Source organism: Gymnoscopelus braueri, assembly GCF_963280865.1.
Source record: "Gymnoscopelus braueri genome assembly, chromosome: 16".
NCBI lineage: Eukaryota > Metazoa > Chordata > Actinopteri > Myctophiformes > Myctophidae > Gymnoscopelus > Gymnoscopelus braueri.
The window spans coordinates 49404013-49429032 of NC_137616.1; the positions used below are offsets into that span (position 1 = coordinate 49404013).

At 42.2% G+C, this 25020-nt stretch overlaps 3 protein-coding genes across 5 annotated transcripts in view; all 3 read left to right on the forward strand.

The window, feature by feature from the left end:
- LOC308103059 (intersectin-2-like) overlaps positions 1 to 25020 on the forward strand; it is a gene marked incomplete at its 5' end in the record, with an annotated part of 74964 nt that overhangs the window by 11719 nt on the left and 38225 nt on the right. The window contains 3 exons of the mRNA XM_080452907.1: positions 21543 to 21796; positions 23671 to 23726; positions 24410 to 24576. Coding sequence (XP_080309033.1) covers positions 21543 to 21796; positions 23671 to 23726; positions 24410 to 24576 — 477 coding nt within the window. The remainder of the gene's footprint in view (positions 1 to 21542; positions 21797 to 23670; positions 23727 to 24409; positions 24577 to 25020) is intronic.
- LOC308103883 (uncharacterized protein) lies at positions 4288 to 13432 on the forward strand (the record flags this gene model as incomplete). The annotated part of the gene is made up of 7 exons (XM_080454092.1): positions 4288 to 4338; positions 6569 to 6660; positions 7255 to 7323; positions 7960 to 7992; positions 11074 to 11191; positions 12703 to 12993; positions 13418 to 13432. The coding sequence occupies 7 exons, from the start codon at positions 4288 to 4290 to the stop codon at positions 13430 to 13432; spliced, it is 669 nt and encodes a 222-aa protein (XP_080310218.1).
- LOC308103705 (uncharacterized protein) lies at positions 14124 to 18420 on the forward strand. Of its 3 annotated transcripts, XM_080453830.1 has the most exons (10): positions 14124 to 14695; positions 14801 to 14860; positions 15060 to 15161; positions 15276 to 15341; positions 15537 to 15638; positions 15753 to 15818; positions 16020 to 16121; positions 16236 to 16301; positions 16497 to 16598; positions 18174 to 18420. In XM_080453830.1, the coding sequence occupies exons 1-10, from the start codon at positions 14128 to 14130 to the stop codon at positions 18383 to 18385; spliced, it is 1446 nt and encodes a 481-aa protein (XP_080309956.1). In that variant the 5' UTR covers positions 14124 to 14127; the 3' UTR covers positions 18386 to 18420. The 3 variants fall into 3 exon arrangements, with proteins under 3 accessions (XP_080309956.1, XP_080309958.1, XP_080309957.1); XM_080453832.1 differs by lacking the exons at positions 16236 to 16301; positions 16497 to 16598; XM_080453831.1 differs by lacking the exons at positions 15060 to 15161; positions 15276 to 15341.

Below are 25020 nucleotides of genomic sequence, written 5' to 3' on the forward strand. Positions count from 1 at the left end.
ATATTCCACTGCTTTTTTTGTGACCATCTTTTTATTTTATTTTTATTTTAAAAGCTTTTCAGGGGAGGAGACATTATGTTATTTATCTGAGCATGTACATACAATTCATACGAAATCACAATAACTTACAGGAGTAAATGTTTTTTTTTTTTTAGAACACAAATTGTCCTTATGTGATCGTTTATGTACCCGCATGGTTTGCCTACTGGCAACATTTTTAGTCTCTTCCTCCGATAGTGGCGGTTCTGTGGTTGCTAAGCAACCCAGTCCGCTTCTTAACCCCCCCACCTTACCCCCAGGATCGATACGATACGATAATACTTTATTGTCAGTTTGCACTGAAATTTGTCTTGCGACCCAGCAGCCATGTATGCAACATATAACAGTACACACATTTGACATGACACAAGAAAACAACAAAATACATACATAAAGAAAGACATGCAAAGACAAGAGCAATGTCCACCACTCAGCCTACCCCTGGCTTATAACTCCTGATTAAGCCTCAATGTCGTCTGATGGACAAAGGACCTCTTCAGTTTGACCTTATTGTATGTAGGAACACTGTATCTCCTTCTTGAAGGCAGCAACCTATATTCTCCATACAAAGCATGGCTAGTGTTTGAAGTGATATTCCTTGCCAACCTTATCATACTGTTATTATACGTGGATGTATAGAGCCTCTGAAGTGGTTGTCCAACAATCTTTGAACAAATGTTCACTTGCTGCAGCAGTTGTGATTTTAAAGCTACAGACAGACATCCATACCAGGTGGTACTACAGTACTGCAGAACACTCATAATAACAGAAGTGAAAAACAAAAGAAGAATCTGTCTACTAGCACCAAAAGATCTCAGACGGCGAAGGAAATAGACTCTTTGTTTTGTCTTCTTACCCACTGATTCAATCTGGTCTTTCCATGACAAAAGGTGGTCTATTACTACTCCTAGGTATGTATACGAACATACCTGGTTGATCTGTTCACTATGAATAGTAATGGGGGATCTGTGTATCTCTAGTGGAGCACCAAAAACAATCTCTTCTGACTTTTTTGTGTTAATGATAAGAGCGTTGTTATCACTCCACTCCACCACCTTATTTACTCTGTGTTGGTGCAGTCCAGGATCACTGGAACTATCCAAAAGAGAAATCAAGACTGTATCATCAGAGTACTTTAGAATGTATTGGTCTGGTTTGTCAGTGCGACATTCAGACAGACATTCCTCAGTACGACAGCTGTCAGTATAAAAGTTAATGCTGAGGAGAGGGTTTTGTTCACTTTCACCCTCTGTACTCTGTTCGTAAGGAAGGAAGCATACCAGTGAATTAAGTATGGATTCAGTTCCAACTGTACCATCTTTGACACCAGAATATCAGACTGTATTGTATTGAATATACAATTCATCATTCATTGATCGCACAGACTTTTTTGGAAAAGGGAAAAGGGAGACACATGATGTACATATGCATATTACACACTTATTTTTAGCCATATTCCACTGCTCTCTGAGCACTTCAAGAACGATATGGCCTGCCAAGGCTGCTAGTTCAGAGTGAAATTGTCACATTATTGAATTCCCCTATTATTCGCATTAGTAATGTTAAGGCCTTGGATGATTTTTCCCTTATCCATGTTCTGGTGGGAATGTTGCTGTGCTTAGAGGGCCCTAATGGCAAAAACATGTTGTAATGAGGATATCCTTAACTCTGTCCAACATAGTTCTTATGTTGATATTTGCCTTTAAAATTCCCCTTCATCTCACAAAGCCAAGTCCCTAATTGACAAAAATGAGACCCCTACTTGCTGATGGTGGGTTTGACATCAGATAATGGGCTAGCAATGACACAGCTGCAATAAACCATCTCTCACCAGATCCGAAAAGTGAACCGTGGCTATCAGAGAATGGAGGAGACCCCAAGGAGCTAACATTAGGCCTCCAACGGAACTGCTCTACTGACATACTGAGTTATAAGAACAAGTCCATTATTTACCATCAGCCTACAATGAGGAACATTTAAAACAAATAGTGTCAAGACATTATGATCCTCTGGGCTATATGACTCCTTTCACATCTCGTGCAAAGATCATAGTGCAGGATCTATGGAACCAGGAAAGAGGATGGGATAACTTCATTAAAACGTATAGCTTGTTGGAGAAATGGCACGCATAGGAAATGGAGCTGCAAAATCTCCCTGACATTCACTTTGCTCATTATCTGTCCCCCTCTATCAATGCAGCCATTTCAGAATCCCACCTGCTTGTGCCTCGGAGTGTATCTATGGTTCTGTAGCCTACCTTCATACTACAGACAAACATCACCACACCCATGTCAGTTCTCCAGTTAGAACTTTAAAACCTCACACTGCATATATGTAACTCAGAGTGTACAAATAGGCCCTCCTCATTCCTACAATAGCAACATATAACAAATGCAGGTAAATGCAAGGTTATCAATTCTCCTGTATAATATACTGTATAGGTACATGACACTCAGACTGGTGTCCTGTGATCTGTCACAGGCCCCTGTTGCTAAATAATTAGCATTGTTTGGCTGGAGCTAAGTAGCTTCCAAAAATCACATTCCTACATTTTGATGCGTTCTTTCTGGGGTAGCATATAATGTGATCCTTTTTTGTGAGCAGCCACACCATTCTGATCCTAACTAAGGCTGGGAGATGTGTATCAAGAACCTAAAACATTCATATTAACAGTTTGAAAAAGCCTATTGATTTGCCTACATTTGGGCATTTATTTTGAGTATTAATGTTCCAAAAAGGTTCCTCTTATGTCACTAGTCATCTCCCTCAATGCCTCATTCCAAAATAAAACAGAATAATTTGACATTTGTCTCAGAATAATGTACATTTATGACCTTATGTTGATGTTGCATTGTCTTTTTTGCATTTGTGGAAATTCTCTATAGCAACCATACCATAATATATGTGTGTCACTATTTCAGGTGGGGAACATCAACATATGTTTTCTATACATCTTGAAGATTGTAAAAATGCCAAAGTTGTTGTTGCGACCGTTAGGTCGCTGTTTATTGGAACAGAGGGCACCAAATGCTGATTCTCTATGTGTGTCTGTATCTCTCTCTCTCTGTCACCCACCTAATATGGTGCCATGATGATGTCACATATGACACATTATGTCTGACGTCACAATATTGAGCCCGCTGCCCATATATGGGCTTAACATGGGGAACCCATGCTAACCACTGTCTAGATCTCCATATATGGGCATAAAAGGGACAAGCCATGAATATGTTTGACGTCACAATATTGAGCCCATATATGGGCTTAACATGGGGAACCCATGCTAAACACTGTCTAGATCTCCATATATGGGCATAAAAGGGGCAAGCCATGAGCCCACTGACAGTCAGGGATCTCCATAATAGCGACCTAAGTAATGGTCGCAGATAGATAGCATGCGAATAATCCCATAAATGGGAATGACCCCATGGTGTCAATAACTACTGGAGAAGCGACCGTAAGGTCGCTTCTCGCCCTTAGGGCGTCTTACTGGTGATCCAGTTTAGACGAATTTTAACATTTTTTGTGTTTATTTGGGTTTTTATGCACTACACATGATGGAATTATGGCAAACCCTCATATCAATTCTTCATGAAAAGACAAAAATGGGGTGAATGGTTTCTGTCGGATGTATAGTTAGGAGCTATGTTTATTTAAAGTTTTTATTTTGCACAGCCAAAAATCCAGGACGGACACAACATATGATTAAAAAAAACATATATCGGACAAAGATTGGCTCTGGGAACATCAAAATTCATTAACTAGACACCTTAAGGATTATAAAAAGGTAGGTTAGAAAAATATATCTTATATTTAACAATAACAAAAAGTTTAATATTTGTATTAAAGATAGTTACATAGCCTACTGTTGTACATTGGTATGTATGCTAAATATAATAGTAAAATATGCCATATATAAGGTTGGAGGGAGTGAAAAATATCCATGTAATATATAGGGGTGCCTCGGATGAAAAAAGTATTTATAGGGTTGTCTTGACCCAAAAAAGTTTGGGAACCCCTGGTCTAGATATGATGGCTTTTAGAAACACACCAACTGGTTGCTGGTCCTAACAAGAACCATCCTGGTCCTAATTAGAACCATGGGGGAGGGTAACACATCAGTCCACACACACTCAACAGGTTGACTCTGCATTCAGCCCATACGACCCCGCCCACTCTGTTGATGTGATTGCGTGGTGCTTTCAGCTGGTGGATTAGAGGCAGTCAGACTATCACAACATCGACAACATGAAAGCTGCTTCATTTTACAACAAAAACATTTTGATGGAGAGCCCTGAGGTAAGATGAATTCAAATTTGAAAGTGCAATCAATTTTATGCCTAATGTTCGTTTCCACAACGTGGTTAAAGTGTTTGATAAAATGCTCGTAGACGTATTTATGATTCTGACGCAGGGAACAGGGACTTACTGCACTATGCCCCGTAGACACTCCAAACATGTACAAATGTGAAAATAAAGGTGCTTAACCCCAAGCCCTAAATGTTAACTGGCTCTACGGGGTAGTAGTTTAATGTAATAATCCATATCTTTCAATAAAGAAGTGTTCTAATGCCGTCTGTGGCCGATTCTGTGGGAAGTTCCCAATGGGCGGTATTGACGGTAGTGACGGGGCGCATCTGGTGAAACCCGGAATTACACTAAATGTAACTGGAAGTAAACGAGGGTGAAAAAATGGCGTTCGGCCACAGACGGCATTAAAACACTTCTTTATTGAAAGATATGGATTATTACATTAAACTACTACCCCGTAGAGCCAGTTAACATTTGGGGCTTGGGGTTAAGCACCTTATTTTCACATTTGTACATGTTTGGAGTGTACTACGGGGCATAGTGCAGAAAGGATTCTTGGATCCCTAGGGGGTCTAAATTCTGACGTGTACAGGGTCCATTTGGTTCCATTTGTATGCCGTCAGAGTCAAAGGAAAACATTTTTTTTAGAACCACTGCCCTAAATCACGGTTCTCAAACTTAACATTTCAAGGTCTCCCCTTAACTCGGACAGTGTACAAATGGAACCATGGTGGAGGGGGGGAGCTGGGCTCAGTTCTACAAGTAGATTGTTTTTAGTGATGCTAAAAATAACTTTATTTTTTTTAAATGAGAACCCTGAATTTTATGCTAATTTCAATTGGAATCCTGAAGTAACATTTTAATTTAATTTAAAATGTATTTAGCTACACTTATGTTGACAATACAATTTTAATGCTGGTCTTTAAGCTATAGACTGAAATAATTGAAGTGGGTCATGTTTGCACGTTTGGAATTATAACAGCTGAAATCAATGATATATCAGTGTTCTGATACTAGCCTGTGGGCCGCATTAAGTGAAGGTGGGGGCTGCATGTGGCCCCCGGACCGCCAGTTGCCCATGTACAGTTGTGCTTGAAATTATTCAACCCCCCTGTCTTACAATTTGTATTGCTGCTTGGGCTTGTGCTGAATCAGGGGTCTGTCTGGGGAGGATTGTGTACATGTCCTACTGTACTGTACTGTACCTTTTCTTCCCAAGGACCCCCGGTTTGATATGCATTTGACCATGGACCCCATTTGATACTATTGTTTTTCTTCTTTCTATCTCTCCCCAATTTACGCTAAAATCATCTGTGCTTATTTACAGTAACTCTGAGAGTGTACAATGGAACCAAATGGACCCTTAGAGTCCATTTAATAAAACAAACATGAGAGAAAATCAGGGTCCCCACGGTCATGAAATTCCTGGAAATATTTTGAAATTGAAAAAAAAAAAATCCAGTACTGGAAAAGTTTGGGAATTGATCAAAGGTCCTGGAATTTATCAAGGGTCCTGGAAAGATATTTGGCTATGCATTGTTTTTGGCTATTGATTTTTTTAATACAAAACATTTTCATAAACATGTATAACATTACACGAAATATGTAACATAAGTAGTTTTTCGCCGAACGGGCTGTGTGATGGCATATATTATTTAAATAAAATAAGTCATACGGATGCCATAATGAGTCTTCCAGTGAGCTATGCCCTGATTTTGCACGAAATTTTTAATGAAATTGTACTATTCTATATTCTATGCTTTATTTTTGCTACACTGCCTATCTTTGGGCATTCTACATAGGAGTAAGAGACACATTATTGCGCTGAATGATTGTTATATAGGCCTGGAAATTGGGCTAAATATTCTGGAAAAGTTTTGGAAAAGTTTTGGAAATTCATTGCTAAAAATGTGTGGGGACCCTGGAAAATGCTATGTAAATATTTGTTTAGATTAGATGTTCCATCTATCTGCTGACAAAAAAGTAATTATTGTCAATGAATATAACTAGACTAAAATGTGACCAATAAAAAAATGTGTAAATAGCTGAAGCTCAAAACGCTCACGATGCATCAGTCTGGCTCTAAAAGATTTGGGAGAAAAAGTCTTGATTTTTATTATTGTGCCACGGACAAGGCCAAGTCTTGCCACAGACACATCTGTCCACGTATGGACATGTTGGTGAGCCCTGTCAACAGTTGCGTTTGTTTTCTGTGCAGAGATCTGCGTCTCCTGGAGGAGGGAGGAGAGGAGGGAGCGAGCTGACCGACGGGCCGCCTGGCTCCGCCCCCCCTCGCCACCTACAGAACGGGTACACACACACACACCTGTCCTTGTAGTAGTGCTGACCCGACGCCTCACAGCGCGAGGCGATGTGAGCTTGTAGATCTGTTCTATATGTATGTCAAATTTTCCCCTCAGAATAGGGAGGGACGCTAGGGTTCAAGTGGTAGATGTAAAAAAGAAGTTCCTATCACAAAAAGATTTAGTGGCCCCTGTAGTAACTCTGTAGAACCCCTGGATAAAGTTTTCTGTGTCCACATTTTTCTCAAATTAGGGTCCAGGGACCCCCAGGCGTCCTTGAGGGAGTTCCAGGGGGGCCCCAGATAGATGGATAGTTACGAGTCCCAGTAATGCGAGTCCCAGAGATAGAAATTACATTCAATGGGGGTCCGTAGCTCAATGGATGTAAAACTGGGGGAAATCAAAATGCTTGAGAATCACTGCTTAAGCCGTAAATATCTTCTCTTGTGGAGGTCCCTCTTGTTTTCAACTGGGGGTCCGCCAACTGATGTGTGTCAATTCATGTCAAGTTCTTGACATGAAAAGGTTTTCTCTAAAGTGCACAGAGCCCTTTGGGGTCACAATTTTTCACCGATAACGTTATAACCTGGTGTCTTTACAGAAAGGGTCCACTGAAGGGGTCCACGAGCCACAAGAGTAGTCCTAGGAGACGCAGTCCCAGCAAAGACGGGTAAGCATCAGTTGTCAACTTCTATAGTTGTTATTCCACTAGGGCAGTGGTTCTCAACTTTTTCAGGCCGCGACCCCCAAAATAATCATATTTCAACTGGGGACCCCCCACCCTGACAAGCACTTGGAATTGTAGGAGTTGGCGTTACATTTAGTTTGACTCAATCTATTTTGTTAAAATAGCCGATCTACATGCTCACAACGCCTCGCAACACCCCTAATATTTGACAATTTGTTCAATGTTTGAACAGAGATACTAAAAAGGTCTTAAAAGTCCTTCATTTGTCACTTTATAAATGTGCAGATGACCCTGTATACACTTTAGTGCAGGAACAAACCCTCAAAAAGAACTTTGACTTTGGTTCCTGCACTACTTGTGCTGTATGTTTTTCTGTTTACTGTTGAGTGAGAAAACAATGTTAACATTAAGCTAAACATCTGGGGACCCCGCAAAATAATTTAGGGACCCCCCTGGGGGTCCCAACCCACAGGTTTAGAACTACTGCACTAGGGTTAGGGTTAGTGTTTTTAACCTACCTCTACACATTTCCTTAATTACCATAGCATGTGTATGCCTGTTGTAAGTCACTCTGCTTTAAGAGTGTCTGCTTTAATGCCTACATTGTCAATTGTACAGGGAGCTGGGCCTTAGTGGCCGGTCACGGTCTAGGTCATTGTCCTGGTTTAGGGGACTGAGCGAGGAGAGAACCAGTGCCAACAGCCGCCCACATAGCCGGAGCCGCAGCCCTGGAGACAGCTACCGGTACGTAGAGCCATACGATTATTATCGCTCAAATGTGTTAATCTGCGATTTTCCTCCACGATAACCTACAATTTCTGTAAAGTGCACAGAGCCCTTGGGGGGGGGGGTGATTGCACTATACATAAAATGACACAGAAACACTAACATGCATTTGTTTCACCGATACACTGTCACAATTTTTCACGTTATAACCTGTTGCCGTACAGAAAGGGTCCACTGAACTAGTTGGCACTTTTTATAGTTGTTAATCCACTAGGCTGAGGGTTAGTGTTTTTAACCTACCTCTACACATTTCATTAATTACCATAGCATGTGTATGCCTGTTGTAAGTCGCTCTGCATTAAGAGTGTCTGCTTTAATGCCTACATTGTCAATTGTACAGGGAGCTGGGCTGCAGTGGCCGCACTGGCCGATCACTGTCTAGGTCACTGTCCAGGTCTAGTACTCCGAGTGAGGAGAGAACCAGTGCCAAGAGCCGCCCGCCGTACAGCAAGGGTCCACTGAAGGGGTCCACGAGCCACAAGCGTGGTCCTAGTAGACGCATTCCCAGCAAAGACAGGTAAGCACTAGTTGGCACTTTTTTATAGTTGTTAATCCACTAGGCTGAGGGTTAGTGTTTTTAACCTACCTCTACACATTTCATTAATTACCATACATCCACACGGTGTAGTGTCATCAGTGGGTTGTACCTAGGGGGGCGGAGTTGCACTCGGGGGAAAACACAGATTTCCCCCAGCTGGTATAGACGGTGGGATTCGGGGTTTTCAAACTCATATGCTGTAAAAGTATACTGATCTAAAAGCAGGCGTCATGGCTTGCCAGATCACAGGCACAGAACCTTGTTGCCACTCGACAAGGAATGCTATATTAGCAAATTAAACAAGAGTCCGACTGGAATGTTGTCCTGACTGGACAAAGGATCCAACACAACACAATGGCCCGAGGTTATCGGATTTAATCGCTTGGTAAGAGACACTATTACATTTTCTATAGATATGATCAATTAAACTCATCATAATATCAAAAAGCAAAAGCCATTCATTCATCAATGATGTTTATAGAACACGGTTTAGTGAATTCCAAGTACAGGAGACATCGCCATTACAGTTTGGAAATGCAGTCAACATGCAGCGATTTACACACAAAACAAGCCAAACCCTAGACTATCCTTGTTTAAAAACCTACAGAAAACACAATTGTTAATCTGGCAATGAACACGGAGCTAAAGCAGTGTGTAAATCCTGCATGATATTAAATGACGCACTTCGCCAAATCGTAATGGCGTCGGTACGTGCTGTTCACAAAACAGTCTCTAAACTGTACTTCAAATTCACTATAAACATTATTGATGACTTAATGGCTGTTGGGTTTTGATATTATGGTAAGTTTAATTGATCATATCTTGTAATAGTGTCTCTACCAGGCGATTAAACACTGTGCATATGTAAACATGTTTGGTAACAAAGAGGACAAAGGAGGTGACCAGAAGACCCCAAAACACCCTCGCCCCCATTTTTTCACCGACCAGCGGTTCTTGTATTCTTGTATTTGTTTTACAGAGGATAAGGTTTGAAATAAGTTCAGGGTTAGGCATAGTTTTACTGAGGTTCAGTTTAGTAATAAGGTTATGTTTTGGCACAGTTTTACTGAGGTTACGTTTAGGAACACCAGGTGAATCCCGGCGGGTTTGCCCCGGGGCGACTTTGTTTTGGGGTGAGTGTTTTGGTATTCAGACGGAGATGGAAAGAGGGTTTCCCTCTTTCCATCTCCGTCTGAATACCAAAACATCTCAGTGGTGCTTGTGCTGAAACTTGACTCATGCAATAAGATATAAGGATAATCTGATAAACCACATGAACCCCAGCTTACGTATTCTGGGGGGAACATAAACCAAACATTGCCAATCTAGCTCACAGTTACAACGCGTCGCGTTCCGACGCGCTGTGAGCTCATAGATTGTCAATGTTTGTTTTTTTTAGTCACATATATCTTAACTCATTGGCCGCCATTAACGCATTAATGCGATCTAATAAATAGTGCGCTTGGCCGCCAATAACGCATAAATGCGTTCTATTAAAAAAAAAAAAAAAAAAAAAAATAAGTTTTTTTTTTTTTTTTCGTTTTTTTCTTATTTTTAGACCCAAAGACCAAGGAGATATGATATATCAAAGATCTAGACTCCTATCCACTTCCTTGTTAACTTAAAACTTAAAAATTCTGTATCTCGGCTCCTGAGTACTTTTTGTTTTTCAATTAAAAATCTCTGGCAGCCAACAGCTAAAAATCTGAAATAACTCTGGCAGCTATCCAGTTAATAAGTCAACTTTTCCGAGGGCGACTGGACGATTGTTCCAGCTGTCCTTCTGATGGATTTTTCTTAGCTGACAATGTTTCAATCGTCCATAAAATAGCTCTGAAAGTTATCCAAACGATCGTGTATGATGTAACTCTATGAGGCAGATCGTTCTGTTTTCCCCCGGGACAAAATCGAATGGGCGTTCCCGTCTATCTCCGTGTCAATGTATAGCATGTGTATGCCTGTTGTAAGTCGCTCTGCATTAAGAGTGTCTGCTTTAATGCCTACATTGTCAATTGTACAGGGAGCTGGGCTGCAGTGGCCGCACTGGCCGATCACTGTCTAGGTCACTGTCCAGGTCTAGTACTCCGAGTGAGGAGAGAACCAGTGCCAAGAGCCGCCCGCCGTACAGCAAGGGTCCACTGAAGGGGTCCACGAGCCACAAGCGTGGTCCTAGTAGACGCATTCCCAGCAAAGACAGGTAAGCACTAGTTGGCACTTTTTTATAGTTGTTAATCCACTAGGCTGAGGGTTAGTGTTTTTAACCTACCTCTACACATTTCATTAATTACCATAGCATGTGTATGCCTGTTGTAAGTCGCTCTGCATTAAGAGTGTCTGCTTTAATGCCTACATTGTCAATTGTACAGGGAGCTGGGCTGCAGTGGCCGCACTGGCCGATCACTGTCTAGGTCATTGTCCAGGTCTAGTACTCCGAGTGAGGAGAGAACCAGTGCCAAGAGCCGCCCGCACAGCCGTTCATGTTCCTGGTCTAGGACTCGCAGCAGAGGACGCAGCGTAGCGCACAAGGTACTGAATGCTTGAGCTCAGTTACCGTCAATCACATGGATTCTCAGTCGCCGCGACTGATTTCAGCCTTTGGATCTCATAGAATTCAAGATGTCCATGACAACATATTGACATCAGTGTTGTAACATACAGAGGGACGGACGAGATTTAAAAGTTTTGATAGTAATTTGCGACCTACAGTTGCAATAAGCCTCTTATTATTACGTTTGTGTGGCATGTACACAGTCATTATTTGCATTTGACTCAGAAATTGTTCATGGCCGATAGGGAAAATAAGTGAGTTTTTTCTGTAACATATAAAAAGGACTTTTTAAGGGATAGTTCGGATTTTTTGAAGTGTGGTTGTACGAGTTATTTATACATACTATAAGCTTTGCCCGTCCGCAGTAGTAGTTAGTAGGTAGTCAATAGTTATACAGCAGCAGAGGTCAAAATTCATAAACACACAAACGTGTACGTGTGTATATGCTATTTTTCAGCTCTGTGTACACATGGGGAACTTTTGTAAACATTGACTCTCTGATCCGAGAGTTAACGCCGTCCAACTCATGCTGGATCGAGCAATCAGTCCTCTGCAGTGTTTTCACGTCAAGCTATAGTACCCCCTAGTACCGGTTTGAACCCCAGCAGAACGGGTAGTAAAAATGTACTAGGTACAAATGGAAAAGCAATACAATGGAGTAGAGTAATTCACGTATTTGTTACCTACTTAGGACCTTTACCAGTAAAAAGAGCTTCCATATTAGGACCGGTGGACAAGTTAGGACCAAAATCAGTCCTCTGCAGTGTTTTCACGTCAAGCTATAGTACCCCCTAGTACCGGTTTGAACCCCAGCAGAACGGGTAGTAAAAATGTACTAGGTACAAATGGAAAAGCAATACAATGGAGTAGAGTAATTCTCGTATTTGTTACCTACTTAGGACCTTTACCAGTAAAAAGAGCTTCCGTATTAGGACCGGTGGACAAGTTAGGACCAAAATCAGTCCTCTGCAGTGTTTTCACGTCAAGCTAGTACCCCCTAGTACCGGTTTGAACCCCAGCAGAACGGGTAGTAAAAATGTACTAGGTACAAATGGAAAAGCAATACAATGGAGTAGAGTAAAGCTGGTACTGTGTAATGGAAAAAGCACCTGTCACTTGGTTTATTTTTGTCGGACGGGCAAGTTTAGTAAGAGATGTTATTACGTTTCGGCTTCCACTGAAGATCAGCTGGGAAACAACACGTTGTCAGATGATGGTTCTGAGGAAGGCTTCAGTGGATGTAATGGCATCTCTTACTGAACTTGCTTGTCCAACAAAAAAACAATAAATCAGACTCCATCCCTGTCCAGTTGCCTGCCTCTCCAAACTGGCGGTGCACCTTATACTGTAGTTAGTAAGTACATTGACTATGGATGAGCTTCATCTACATCCCCACTTCAAAAGATCCGAAATATTTTTAAAAGTTGTTCATGTTTATGCTTCTTTAATTATGTAACTGCTGTAACAAACATATGTGTTTCTTTTGTAGGTGGCCGAAGACATAGTGGAGGACTCTGAAAGTACCTGCAATGACAGTGACTACAGTTACAAGCCAAGGGCGTCGGAGGAATCTTCTAGTGAAGCAGAGTCAGAACCAACTCTTGAAAAAAAAAGTGACTTCAATGGCGGTAACAAGCAGGCTGAGAAGACAGACTCCTCTAGCAACAAAGAGGAATCATCGTCACCAGTCAAAATAAAGAAAATTGTGAAGACCTACAGCAAATGTCGAATTGCTTCAGAAGAAAAGAGCGATTCTATGACTGTCAGTGAGGTCGTCAAAGTACATGGAAAAAAAAAATACCACCAGAAGAAAAATTATTGCCTTTACTGCTGCGAACCACAAGCAAAAATTGCAAGACATCTTGAACGACGGCATAAAGAAGAAGTGGAAGTTGCAAGTGCAATAATGTTTCCAAAGAAGTCGAAGGAAAGAAGGGTTCAACTGGATCTGCTCAGAAAAAAAGGAAATCAGGCAAACAACATTGCAACTCTCAAAGAAGGCAAGGGGACACTGGTTCCTTGCAAACAACAGAGCGATGCGAAGAGTAATTTTCAGGACTATACACATTGTTTTGCGTGCGGTGGTTATTTAAAACGCAAGTTCATGTGGAAGCATGCAAAACGCTGCACACTTGCCAAGAAGGTTCGCAATACAATGTCTGTAAAGACAAGAATCCAGGTTCTCTGCGCTGGTGCTCAACCAGTTTCTAAAGATGTGAGCAGGAAGCTATGGACGCTTGTTAATAAAATGCAGCAGGATGACATTTCCCGTGCTGTCAAAGAAGACGCATATATTCTGAAGGTTGGAGAAAAAATGTTTAACAAGCAACGTGAGACTGCCTCACAACCTGATAATGTTCGGGCGATTATGCGAGGACTGGGGAATCTGCTGATCAACGGGAGGAAGCTGACCCCGGTAAAAGAGATTAAGGATTATATCCGTCCACAAAATTTTCAACACTTCATCCGTGCTGTCAGAGCAACATCTTTGTATGTAGAAGAGACAAACCGGTTTGGGAAACCCACACTAGCCGCAAAGCTAGGAATATACATCCAGAGAGTAGCTGATGTCTTAGAGGCTGAAGCCCTTTCGTCACAGAATGATGATTTGAAGAAGTGTGTCCAAGGATTCAGAAGCCTGTACAGTCTTAGGTGGAATGAGCTCATCTCTGCTGCTGCATACCGCACTATTGAAGAGAATAAATGGAACAAACCCAAGATCCTTCCATTAGCAGAAGATGTAAAGAAAATGCACATGCACATGAGTGACAAGCAGAAAATGTACTATGATGAGTTGTTGGATGTGGAAAACCAAACCAAGAGTGAAAGAAAAGGAATTTGGAGCAATCTTGCTAAAGTGACTCTGGCACAGATTATCACCTTCAATAGAAGAAGAGAAGGCGAGGTCTCTAACATGCTATTGCAAACGTATGTCTCCAGGGACATGTCCAAAATTAATGAAGATATTGAGCTAGCACTGTCAGAGGTGGAAAAAAAGCTCTGCCATCATTTTGAACGTGTGGAAATTCGAGGGAAGCGTGGAAGGAAAGTGCCTGTCATCCTTACTCCAGCAATGGTGCAATCTCTGGATCTGCTAGTGAAGGAGAGGAGTTCATGTGGAGTGGTGGATGGAAACCGCTTCTTATTTGCCAGACCAGAGTATGACACAAGATTCAGGGGGTCTGACTGCATTCGTGAGTTTGCTAAAGAGTGTGGGGCCGAAAAACAGAAAGCTCTGACCTCCACAAGCATGAGAAAACAAGTGGCTACTCTGTCTAGAGTCCTGAATCTACATGACACCGAACAAGATCTTTTGGCAGACTTCTTGGGACACGACATAAGGGTACACAGGAAGTTTTACCGCCTTTCTGAAGGGACTTTACAGTTGGCAAAAATCAGCAAGTTACTGATGGCCTGTGAACAAGGCAGACTGGCAGAGTTCAAGGGGCAAAGTCTGGACCAGATAACTATCTCCCCTGATGGTAATAAATTATGAGTTGTAAGGGAAAAGTTGTGTGTTGCCTGTATAATTTAAACTTGCACTTATTAAATTGGATGCCAACTTCATTTTCTTTGCTGTCCTGCAGATACTGCAATTACAGAAGATTCCAACTCCGAGTCGGACTCTGAGGATCCAGCCGGAAAAGGTTTGTGTATATTTAAATTGGTGTGCTTGATGACAGTAACTCTTCCTCTTTTTTTTTTCTTTTTTTTTGGTTACTTGTTTTAATGTTGACATTCCAGACGTGTAAAGCCTGTGATAATTTTTTGGTTGTGTGGCATAGGATTAACCTTCCTATATAGGCTATATAATTGTGTTTTCTCTGAATGTTTTTCCAGGAGGAGGAGGACAGTCAATGAAGAGACAGAGGGTGCAAGCTGTGAATCCACTCCAGGGGAGCGGGCAGAGGTTACATCATCGCCCTCCACACGCCAAGAGTTCAAAAGGTGAGCTTGCGGGAACTCCTTACCAAAGGAGTTACCAAAATAACTAATCTTAGCCCAAATCCGCCCTCCAAATACAACAGTGATGCCAACTTTATTTTCTTTGCTACCTTGCAGGTTCATCTAAAGTCATGGAAGATTCCAACTCCAGCGAGTCTGAGTGTGAGGATCCACCCGGAAAAGGTTAGTGTATATTAGAAAAGTTGGTACAGTGTGCTTGATCACAGTAACTCTTCCTTTCATTTTTTTTGTTACTTGTTGTTTTAATGTTGACATCCCCAGACGTGTAAAGCCTGTGATAATTTTTTGGTAGTGTGGCATAGGATTAACCTTCGTATATAGGCTATATAATTGTGTTTTCTCTGAATGTTTTTCCAGGAGGACAGTCAATGAAGAGACAGAGGGTGCAAGTTGTGAATCCACTCCAGGGGAGCGGGCAGAGGTTACATCATCGCCCTCCACACGCCAAGAGTTCAAAAGGTGAGCTTGCGGGAACTCCTTACCAAAGGAGTTACCAAAATAACTAATCTTAGCCCAAATCCGCCCTCCAAATACAACAGTGATGCCAACTTTATTTTCTTTGCTTCCTTGCAGGTTCATCTAAAGTCATGGAAGATTCCAACTCCAGCGAGTCTGAGTGTGAGGATCCACCCGGAAAAGGTTAGTGTATATTAGAAAAGTTGGTACAGTGTGCTTGATCACAGTAACTCTTCCTTTCATTTTTTTTGTTACTTGTTGTTTTAATGTTGACATCCCCAGACGTGTAAAGCCTGTGATTATGTTTTGGTAGTGTGGCATAGGATTAACCTTCCTATATAGGCTATATAATTGTGTTTTCTCTGAATGTTTTTCCAGGAGGAGGAGGACAGTCAATGAAGAGACAGAGGGTGCAAGCTGTGAATCCACTCCAGGGGAGCGGGCAGAGGTTACATCATCGCCCTCCACACGCCAAGAGTTCAAAAGGTGAGCTTGCGGGAACTCCTTACCAAAGGAGTTACCAAAATAACTAATCTTAGCCCAAATCCGCCCTCCAAATACAACAGTGATGCCAACTTTATTTTCTTTGCTTCCTTGCAGGTTCATCTAAAGTCATGGAAGATTCCAACTCCAGCGAGTCTGAGTGTGAGGATCCACCCGGAAAAGGTTAGTGTATATTAGAAAAGTTGGTACAGTGTGCTTGATCACAGTAACTCTTCCTTTCATTTTTTTTGTTACTTGTTGTTTTAATGTTGACATCCCCAGACGTGTAAAGCCTGTGATTATGTTTTGGTAGTGTGGCATAGGATTAACCTTCCTATATAGGCTATATAATTGTGTTTTCTCTGAATGTTTTTCCAGGAGGACAGTCAATGAAGAGACAGAGGGTGCAAGCTGTGAATCCACTCCAGGGGAGCGAGCAGAGGTTACATCATCGCCCTCCACACGCCAAGAGTTCAAAAGGTGAGCTTGCGGGAACTACTTACATGCTCATAGACGAGTCAGAGTGATGTCTGAGGCTGATATGTGAGCACAAAGATTTTGTTAGTCTGATCCCATTCAGGGTCAGAAGTTGGCGGTAATGCACCAAAATATGATTGCCAACCGCCGTAAAACCACAAGTAGATTTAAGCTGAGGCTGTGACAGGGAGATAGACTGACCAGAGCTATGCCCACCGGCTTATGTCAGTTAAGATGTACTACATATTGCACCCACACCGGCTGTCTCAGCTCAAACCCAAGCTATTTCATTTAGACACTTCAGCTCAGAAATAACCAGACAGTTAATGAACCATTTACCATTTATTAACCATTACCATATTAACCATTACCCATATATGCAATGATATTGCATTAAGTTTGGCGGTGTGACTCTGCTCATGTGATATTACAGATTCCTGTGCAAACATGACACAGATCTTCAATCACGAATCCCCCAGAGCAGAGCATTTGATTCAATTCAATTCAATTCAAGTGTCGAATCACAACAAGTTGTCACAAGACACTTTACATGTACACTCTGAGCAAGCAATTTGCGACAGTGGCAACGAAAAACTCCCTCTTAACTGGGAGAAACGTCAGGCAGACCCTAGGCTCTAGGGTGGGGCGGCCTTCTGCCTCGACTGTGTCGGGGGAAAGAAGAGAGAGGGAGAGACAGAGGAGAGACAGAAAGCATAAAATACAGTTTACCATAACATGGAACCTTCAATGCATAATTAAACAACCACAATCATAATACAATCCATAGAACACAGTACAATACACAGAATCATAGAACCACAGTACAAACACAGAATCAACCTATAACAATAATAACTAGATGCCACGGGGAGGAGGCCGGGGAGGTGGAGGGAATTTGAAAACAAGCAGCTGTACTCACCGCTTGAACAGAGAACAGAGGCTGCTTAAATGAACCGCCCGAGTTGCACTGTGGGTATGAGGGCGTGAGTAATTAGCTTGAAGCGAATGAGAATGACAAGAGGTTGAACATACTGACTTAAGGAGTACAACTGTATAACTGATAGCGAATGGGGGGGGTCCGGGGAGTGTGAATGAAGTACATGAACATTCTGCCTTCTGTGTCTACATGAATTATCGTTGCACTGAATTTTCTGTGGTCAACATATCCCTAATGGTGGGAAGGCAGGAAATTCAGACAGGTTTCCCCTTTCAGAAGCAGAAATACTTTATTGATACAACAGTGTAAATAATAAGGCTAAAATGTACACTATGAATGCAGTATTAATGTCAGAGTATACTAGAATATCATGCATTGAATTATTGTACAACACTTGGTAAGTCAGTAGTGCACATTTTAAGATGTAAATTATGGGGTTATAGCCCATATAAATTAAGAAGTAAATTATGGGGTTATAGCTGCGGATAAGTCCAATTGTTTGATAACCAGGCAGAAATAAATTACCGTGGGGCATCTTGTTGGAAAGAGTCTCGCAATGAATGTACTGTATACTTTAATGTTTAACAATTTTCGACATATTTTCTTGCATATTAAATGTATATTGCAATCCCATTGCTAAGGTACCAAACAGCCTAAAAGAAAGAAGTGGTCAACGGAGGAGGTGAAAGCAGTTGAAAGCTCTTTGATGGAGTTCATCCGAATGGGGAGGACACCTGGAAAGCAGGATTGTGAGAAGTGCATCGCTGCGTCGCCTCAAGCACTATCTGAAAGGACCTGGCAAGCAGTGAAATTCTTTGTTTACAACAGAATCGTTTCAGAGCAGAGGATGTAGCCTTTTCTCTTTGTGTCTGTCTTCTGTGCCTCTCTCTCTGTCGCTCTCTGTCTCTGTCTCTCCTTGATCAGCCATCTCATTTTATTGTGTGTATTTTCCATTTGTTTTAAATTTTGTGTAAAAAAAAAGGGGGGCACGGCGCAGTCGGTAGCGCTGTCGCCTTACAGCTAGAAGGTCCTGGGTTCAATTCCTGCTGGGGACACTGTGGGCGCTGGGGGCGTGTTCCCTCCTCCACGTCATCAGTGCCCATACCCTGGGTGGGGTTGGCGAAAGGGCCTTTCTGTTTGGAATTTGCATGTTCTCCCTGTGTCTCCTAGGGTAGGTACCCTCACAAAAAACATGCAGTAATCCTGGTCTCTAATGCCTCCCCCTGGCCAGCCGGGACGCTTGATGGAGGGGAAGGGAACTGGTTGGAATAACGTGTTCCTTCCACGCGCTACGTCCAACCAGGGAAACTCCCCCCTGTCAGGTGACAAGAAGGTCAGTTGGCTCTCATGCCTGAAGGAAGCATGAGCTCGGCCCTGGCCTCCCTACTGTGGGGGACTGGTGTAGTGCTGGTGTAGGGCTGGTGTAGTGCCCAGGATCACTTAGGAAATTGGCACCGGGTGAAAAAAATGGGTTACAAAAATCGCGGGAAAAATATTAAGAAAAAAAAAAGTTGCATGCTGAATGAATAGCCGATCTACAAGCTCACAACGCGTCGCACTGTGCGACGCGTTGTGAGCTTGTAGATCTGGTATTTTCAGAGTGCAACACCTGAGCGCAACCATACATAAGATGACTTGTCTTTTAGTTCTATTGGATTTTAGTACTACTCCACTAGTTCCTCTTTACATTTTGTTTTTATTTTTTTTTAAAGTTTATTTGTTGAGGAAATGGTCAAAATATTTAGTCTTAGTCATCATAGCTTAGTCTTCATTTGGTTTTCGTCAGTGAAAAAAGGTAGTCGACAAAACATTTTTCATCATAGTTCTAGTCGCCGAAATCAACACAGGGTACAACCCATCTTGCCGTGTCCGTTGCACCCAGGGGGCCGTGTTGTAAAATCCCAGCTCGCTACTGCCAGAGTCCCCTGAGGGCCACGTTTTGTGCAGCCCAGCTTGTTGTACATTTCATATGATTGAAAAATAAAAGATCATCCATTGTTATTAGAGCTACACGTTTATGTTGCTCAATAAAAAGTTGCTTTGTTTTGCCACACTCCAGAGTATACTTCCTTCTTTAAATGACAGCTGTGAGATGTTTTGATGCCATGTTCATTTGTACAGTATATAAAACAGTAGACATTGCAGTAGACATCAGATATAACAATCTTGAAATATTGTCAATACTAGGTTTATGCAGTCAAAATTCAAAAAGTAGACTAGTACTACACCAGAGGAATGTATAACATGTTTTATTTTTTCAGACCAAAAAATGAACAATTTTAAAATATTTATACGATACGATAATACTTTATTGTCAGTTCACACTGAAATTTGTCTTGCGACCCAGCAGCCATGTATGCAACAATAAACAGTACACACATTTGACATGACACAAGAAAAACAAAACAAAATACATACATAAAGACATACGAAGACAAGAGCAGTGTCCACCTCTCAGCCTACCCCTGGCCTATAACTCCTGATTAAGCCTCAGTGTCGTCTGATGGACAAAGGACCTCTTCAGTTTGACCTTATTGTATGTAGGAACACTATCTCCTTCCTGAAGGCAACAACCTATATTCTCCATACAAAGCATGGCTAGTGTTTGAAGTGATATTCCTTGCCAACCTTATCATACTGTCATTATACGTAGTTGTATAGAGCCTCTGAAGTGGTTGTCCAACAATCTTTGAACAAATGTTCAGTTGCTGCAGCAGTTGTGACTTTAAGGCTACGGACAGACATCCATACCAGGTGGTACTACAGTACTGAAGAACACTCATAATAACAGAAGTGAAAAACAAAAGAAGAATCTGTCTACTAGCGCCAAAAGATCTCAGACGGCGAAGGAAATAGACTCTTTGCTTTGTCTTCTTACCCACTGATTCAATCTGGTCTTTCCATGACAGAAGGTGGTCAATTACTACTCCTAGGTATGTATACGAACATACCTGGTTGATCTGTTCACTATGAATAGTAATGGGGGATCTGTGTATCTCTAGTGGGGCACCAAAAACAATCTCCTCTGTCTTTTTTGTGTTAATGATAAGAGCGTTGTTATCACTCCACTCCACCACCTTATTTACTCTGTGTTGGTGCAGTCCAGGATCACGGTTAGCCAAAAACATTTTAGTTTTGTACTTTACTTTTGATGCTAATACTTTTGTACATACTTTTGTACTTTTACTAAGTAAAACATTTGATTACTTTTTCCACCACTGCAAAACTGTACTGCCATTTGAGGCATTGATTTCTCATTTCTGCATTAATGGTTTTACTCCTAGGTCTAGAGATAGGGCTGTGTTGTGACCCTCTGATATGGCCATGGAGATTTTGCAGTATGTTTTTTTTCCCCTTAAGACAAAATACATATGGAGGATGGAATAAAAACACAAATTGGTACTTATTTGATTGTTATTAAGTAAACTAAAGGTGTTTTTATTTGTATCACATTAAAAACGGGTGATTCATTCTATATAGATGATTAAACTCATAAGAGCCAATGAGGTGAAGTTACTGACCAAAAAGTTTTAGCTTTCGTTCTTTTGTTTGGAGACGGTCCTAACAAGTAGGGTAAAAATGTGGTAATTTATAGTTTTCCCTTCTTTAAATCTGAGGTGATTGTATTAAAATAGATTTTTTTCCACATTCAGGAGTGTAGTTTATATGTTTCTACAATGTTTAGAAAGTGTGGTCCTGAAAAGGTCAGCATTAATCAGAGGTCCTATAGTTTTCCCTTCTTTAAATCTGAGGTGATTGTATTAAAATAGATTTTTTTCCACATTCAGGAGTGTAGTTTATATGTTTCTACTATGTCTAGAAAGTGTGGTCCTAACGAGGTAAGCAATAACCTCGGGTCCTAAGTAGATAACAAATACAAGTATGTGTGTGTGTGTGTGTGTGTGTGTGTGTGTGTGTGTGTGTGATGAAATATATGATGGTGATTTATTTAACAGTGCTTTCTAAACATAGATGTAATAATGTCCCCCCCCCCCTCCCCCCCTGCCCAGTCCTCTGCCCCTCCCCTCCAGGCTCGTGTTCTCTCAGCGTGGTCGCCCAGCTCCTCCGAGGCGGCGGCTCCCCCCCACCTCAGCGCCGGCGCCGGCGATGACGTCATCACCGCGCTGCTGAGCCTCTCGCCCGGTGACATCATCAGCGTGCTGCAGCAGAGGGACGAGTGGTGGCTGGGGCGGCTGAACGGCACGCAGGGATGGTTCCCCAAGAACCACGTCGCCGCCCTGGAGGCCGCGGGCGGGAACGCAGAGTATGGGGACAACAAGTTTCATAAAGTTTCATGTTTATTAGGAAAAAAACGCCTTTACATACAGTAACTGTATGAGTTATGATGATGAAGATGTTTTTTACACATTCAAAAAATTATGCAAGGGATAATTGACGTCATTATTGATAAATAAATCCCTTAACGCATTAACCGCCAAGAACGTAGTCCTACGGTCCGTTAAATCCAACTGTTAAGCGCCGAGACCGTAGCCCTACGGTCCACGGTCTTTTCGCGCTAAAAATTTCCAGGTGCACTTTCGGAATTTTTTGATCCACTTCCGTTTCCGGTTTGATGACCGGAAACGGAATTATTTGGGATCCGGTTTTGACGATCACGTCCGCCCTCGTTCTACAGACGAAACTGAAACTCAATTCTCTTCCTGTAGTTTTTTCTCCTCGCATTTCACTGTTTAACGTAATCCGCTCTAACTACAACATGGATACCCCGTTTGACACGTGGTTTTCACTGGGAGATACAGTGGGATGTCGCGGATGTAAACAGACCGTGTACGGCTCAATCTTAAGGATTTTAACAAGATCTATGGCGACATGAAAAAAACAAAAAAACAACAAAAACACCTTGGCACTGGTGAGTACATTATGAGATTAACCTCTGGCGGTCGATGTGTTAAGGGGGGGTTAGGCACCTCCGCTATGCGTCGTTGCCTAATCACCCTGTCGGGATTTATTCATCAATAATGACCGGCTACCCGGCAATTATCTCGCTTATTAAACGGCTACTTAACTCATTCACTGCCAGGAATTAATGAATTAATTAATCCGTTGATATGAACAGGTGCTCTGAGTCTTTGATTAGACAGGTTGATATGAGCAGGTGGGCTGAGTCTTTGATTAGACAGGTTGATATGAGCAGGTGCTCTGAGTCTTTGATTAGACAGGTCTGTTATTGAGCTCAGCGATCATTGTCCAGAAATAACACAGCTGAATTCAGCGATTGACCAATCAAAATCAAGCATTCAACCAAGCCGTGTAATAAATATATATGTCACAGGTAAATTGGCATTCCAGGTAAATTGGAAGGGGAGTGCTTGTTTTTAGGCACGGGGCGGGGCTGCGATGCGGGGCTTTTTGAGACAGGGTTTTTTACGCGAGGCTCGCGAGGAGGAGGAGGAGGAGGCGCGAGGCGGGGCTTTTATACGAGGCGGTGCGAGGAGGAGGAGGAGGAGGCACGAAGCGGGGCTTTGATACGAGGCGGCGCGAGGAGGAGGAGGAGGAGGAGGAGGAGGAGGCACGAAGCGAGGCTTTGATACGAGGCGGCGCGAGGAGGAGGAGTAGGCGCGAGGTCGGGCTTTGATGCGAGGCCGACCTGGCTTTTGTTGTTCCCCCCCCACATAGCAACCAGGGACGCTGAACACGCGTTCACACGCACACGTGATAATAGTTATTGTCCATGACGGAGGCGCGCCGACTCAGCAGAGCTTGAGGCCGAGGAGACGCGCCCGAGCGCCTCCAGGCGCGAGTGCCCGCGTCGACCGGCCGATGCTCTGCTGAGTCGAATCAGCGCCGTCCAAGTTGTGAACCGATAGGGGGAGAATAGATCTTTTCATGGTTACAGTCTATGGTTACTATCCAGTGTCCACGACGACACACATGTGCATGTGCATGCGTGTGGATTCAGTGTGGATTCAGTGTGCATTCATTGCCTCTAGCGTTGGTTCTACAGAATTGAAAACAAGCGCCCCTTTTCCAATTTACCTGGAATGCCAATTTACCTGTAACATATATAATCATCAATCAAAACACATATAAAAGGTTTTTTTTTCACGTGTGTTCAGATGAAATGAAAATGTTCAGAAGTTGAACATAAGGTGTGAATTGTCTCTGTGTCGTTCCCAGGCCCATATATTCCAGCGTTGACGAGTTTGACGCTCCGGATTCAGGACAACTGGAAGGTTGGTGTCTGTCATCTACTTATCTATCTATCTATCTATCCATCTATCCATCTATCCATCTATCCATCTATCCATCTATCCATTTATCCATCTATCCATCTATCCATCTATCCATCTATCCATCTATCCATTTATCCATCTATCCATCTATCCATCTATCCATCTATCCATTTATCCATCTATCCATCTATCCATCTATCCATTTATCCATCTATCCATCTATCCATCCATCCATAACAGCCTAGTTTTAGTAGACTAAATATCATCAGATTATAGTCGACTAAATCTACAGTTGATTTAGGTGACTAAAATGTATGTTGGCGGTGCCTTGAGGGCGTCATAATGGCCGATTTTACACTTGGTTGCATGCTGGAAATAGCAGATCTGTAGATCGTCTATTTTCAGAGCGTAACACCCGAGCGCAACCAAACATAATAAAATGACTTGTCTTTTAGTTCTACTGGATCTCTTCTCCACTAGATCCCTCACTGACATGTTAGTCTAGTTTTTATTTGTTGACGAAATTGTCAATATATTTAGTCATCATAATTTAGTTTTTATTTAGTTTTCTTCAGTGAAAAAAGGTAGTGGGCGGAACATGTTTCGTCATAGTTTTAGTCGATGAAATCAACATGACGTCGACCACATAAATCAAGTCAGAAGTGTGCCGTACGTCTCCTCAGAGTTCGTGGCTCTCTACACGTACGAGAGCCCGGAGGCCGGAGACCTGACGTTCGTGGAGGGAGACGTCGTCATGGTGACGGAGCGGGAGGGGGAGTGGTGGCGGGGCTGCATCGGGGACCAGACGGGGGTCTTCCCGTCCAACTACGTCAGGCCCGTGGAACCAGAAGTGAGTGCATGGCTCTTTAGTTTTCTGTCGCAAGAACTTTGAACTTGAAACTTTTAACGATGCGGTTAATTAACCCATTTAGACCTGGAACGCATCTGTGTCACTTTATCTTTCTTTGGCTATTCAAAAATAGCAGATATACAAGCTCATAGCGCGGCACCGAGTGCCGCGCTATGAGCTTGTAGATCTGCTATTTTTGAAAAATCTAGATTTTTTTTTTTGTTGCTTTTTTTCAAAAAACTGTTAGGATTTAGAAAACATTTTTAAAAATTGCCTCAGGTCTTAATGGGTTAAAGTAGCTTTTATTTCTGTTTAACCCATTAAGACCTGAGGCCCATTCAACAAATGTCTTCTAAATCAGTGGTTCTCAAAACGTTTTCATGTCAAGGACCCCCCCGAAATGATATGGGACCCCAATTTATATTGTAAAATCAATGTTAATTT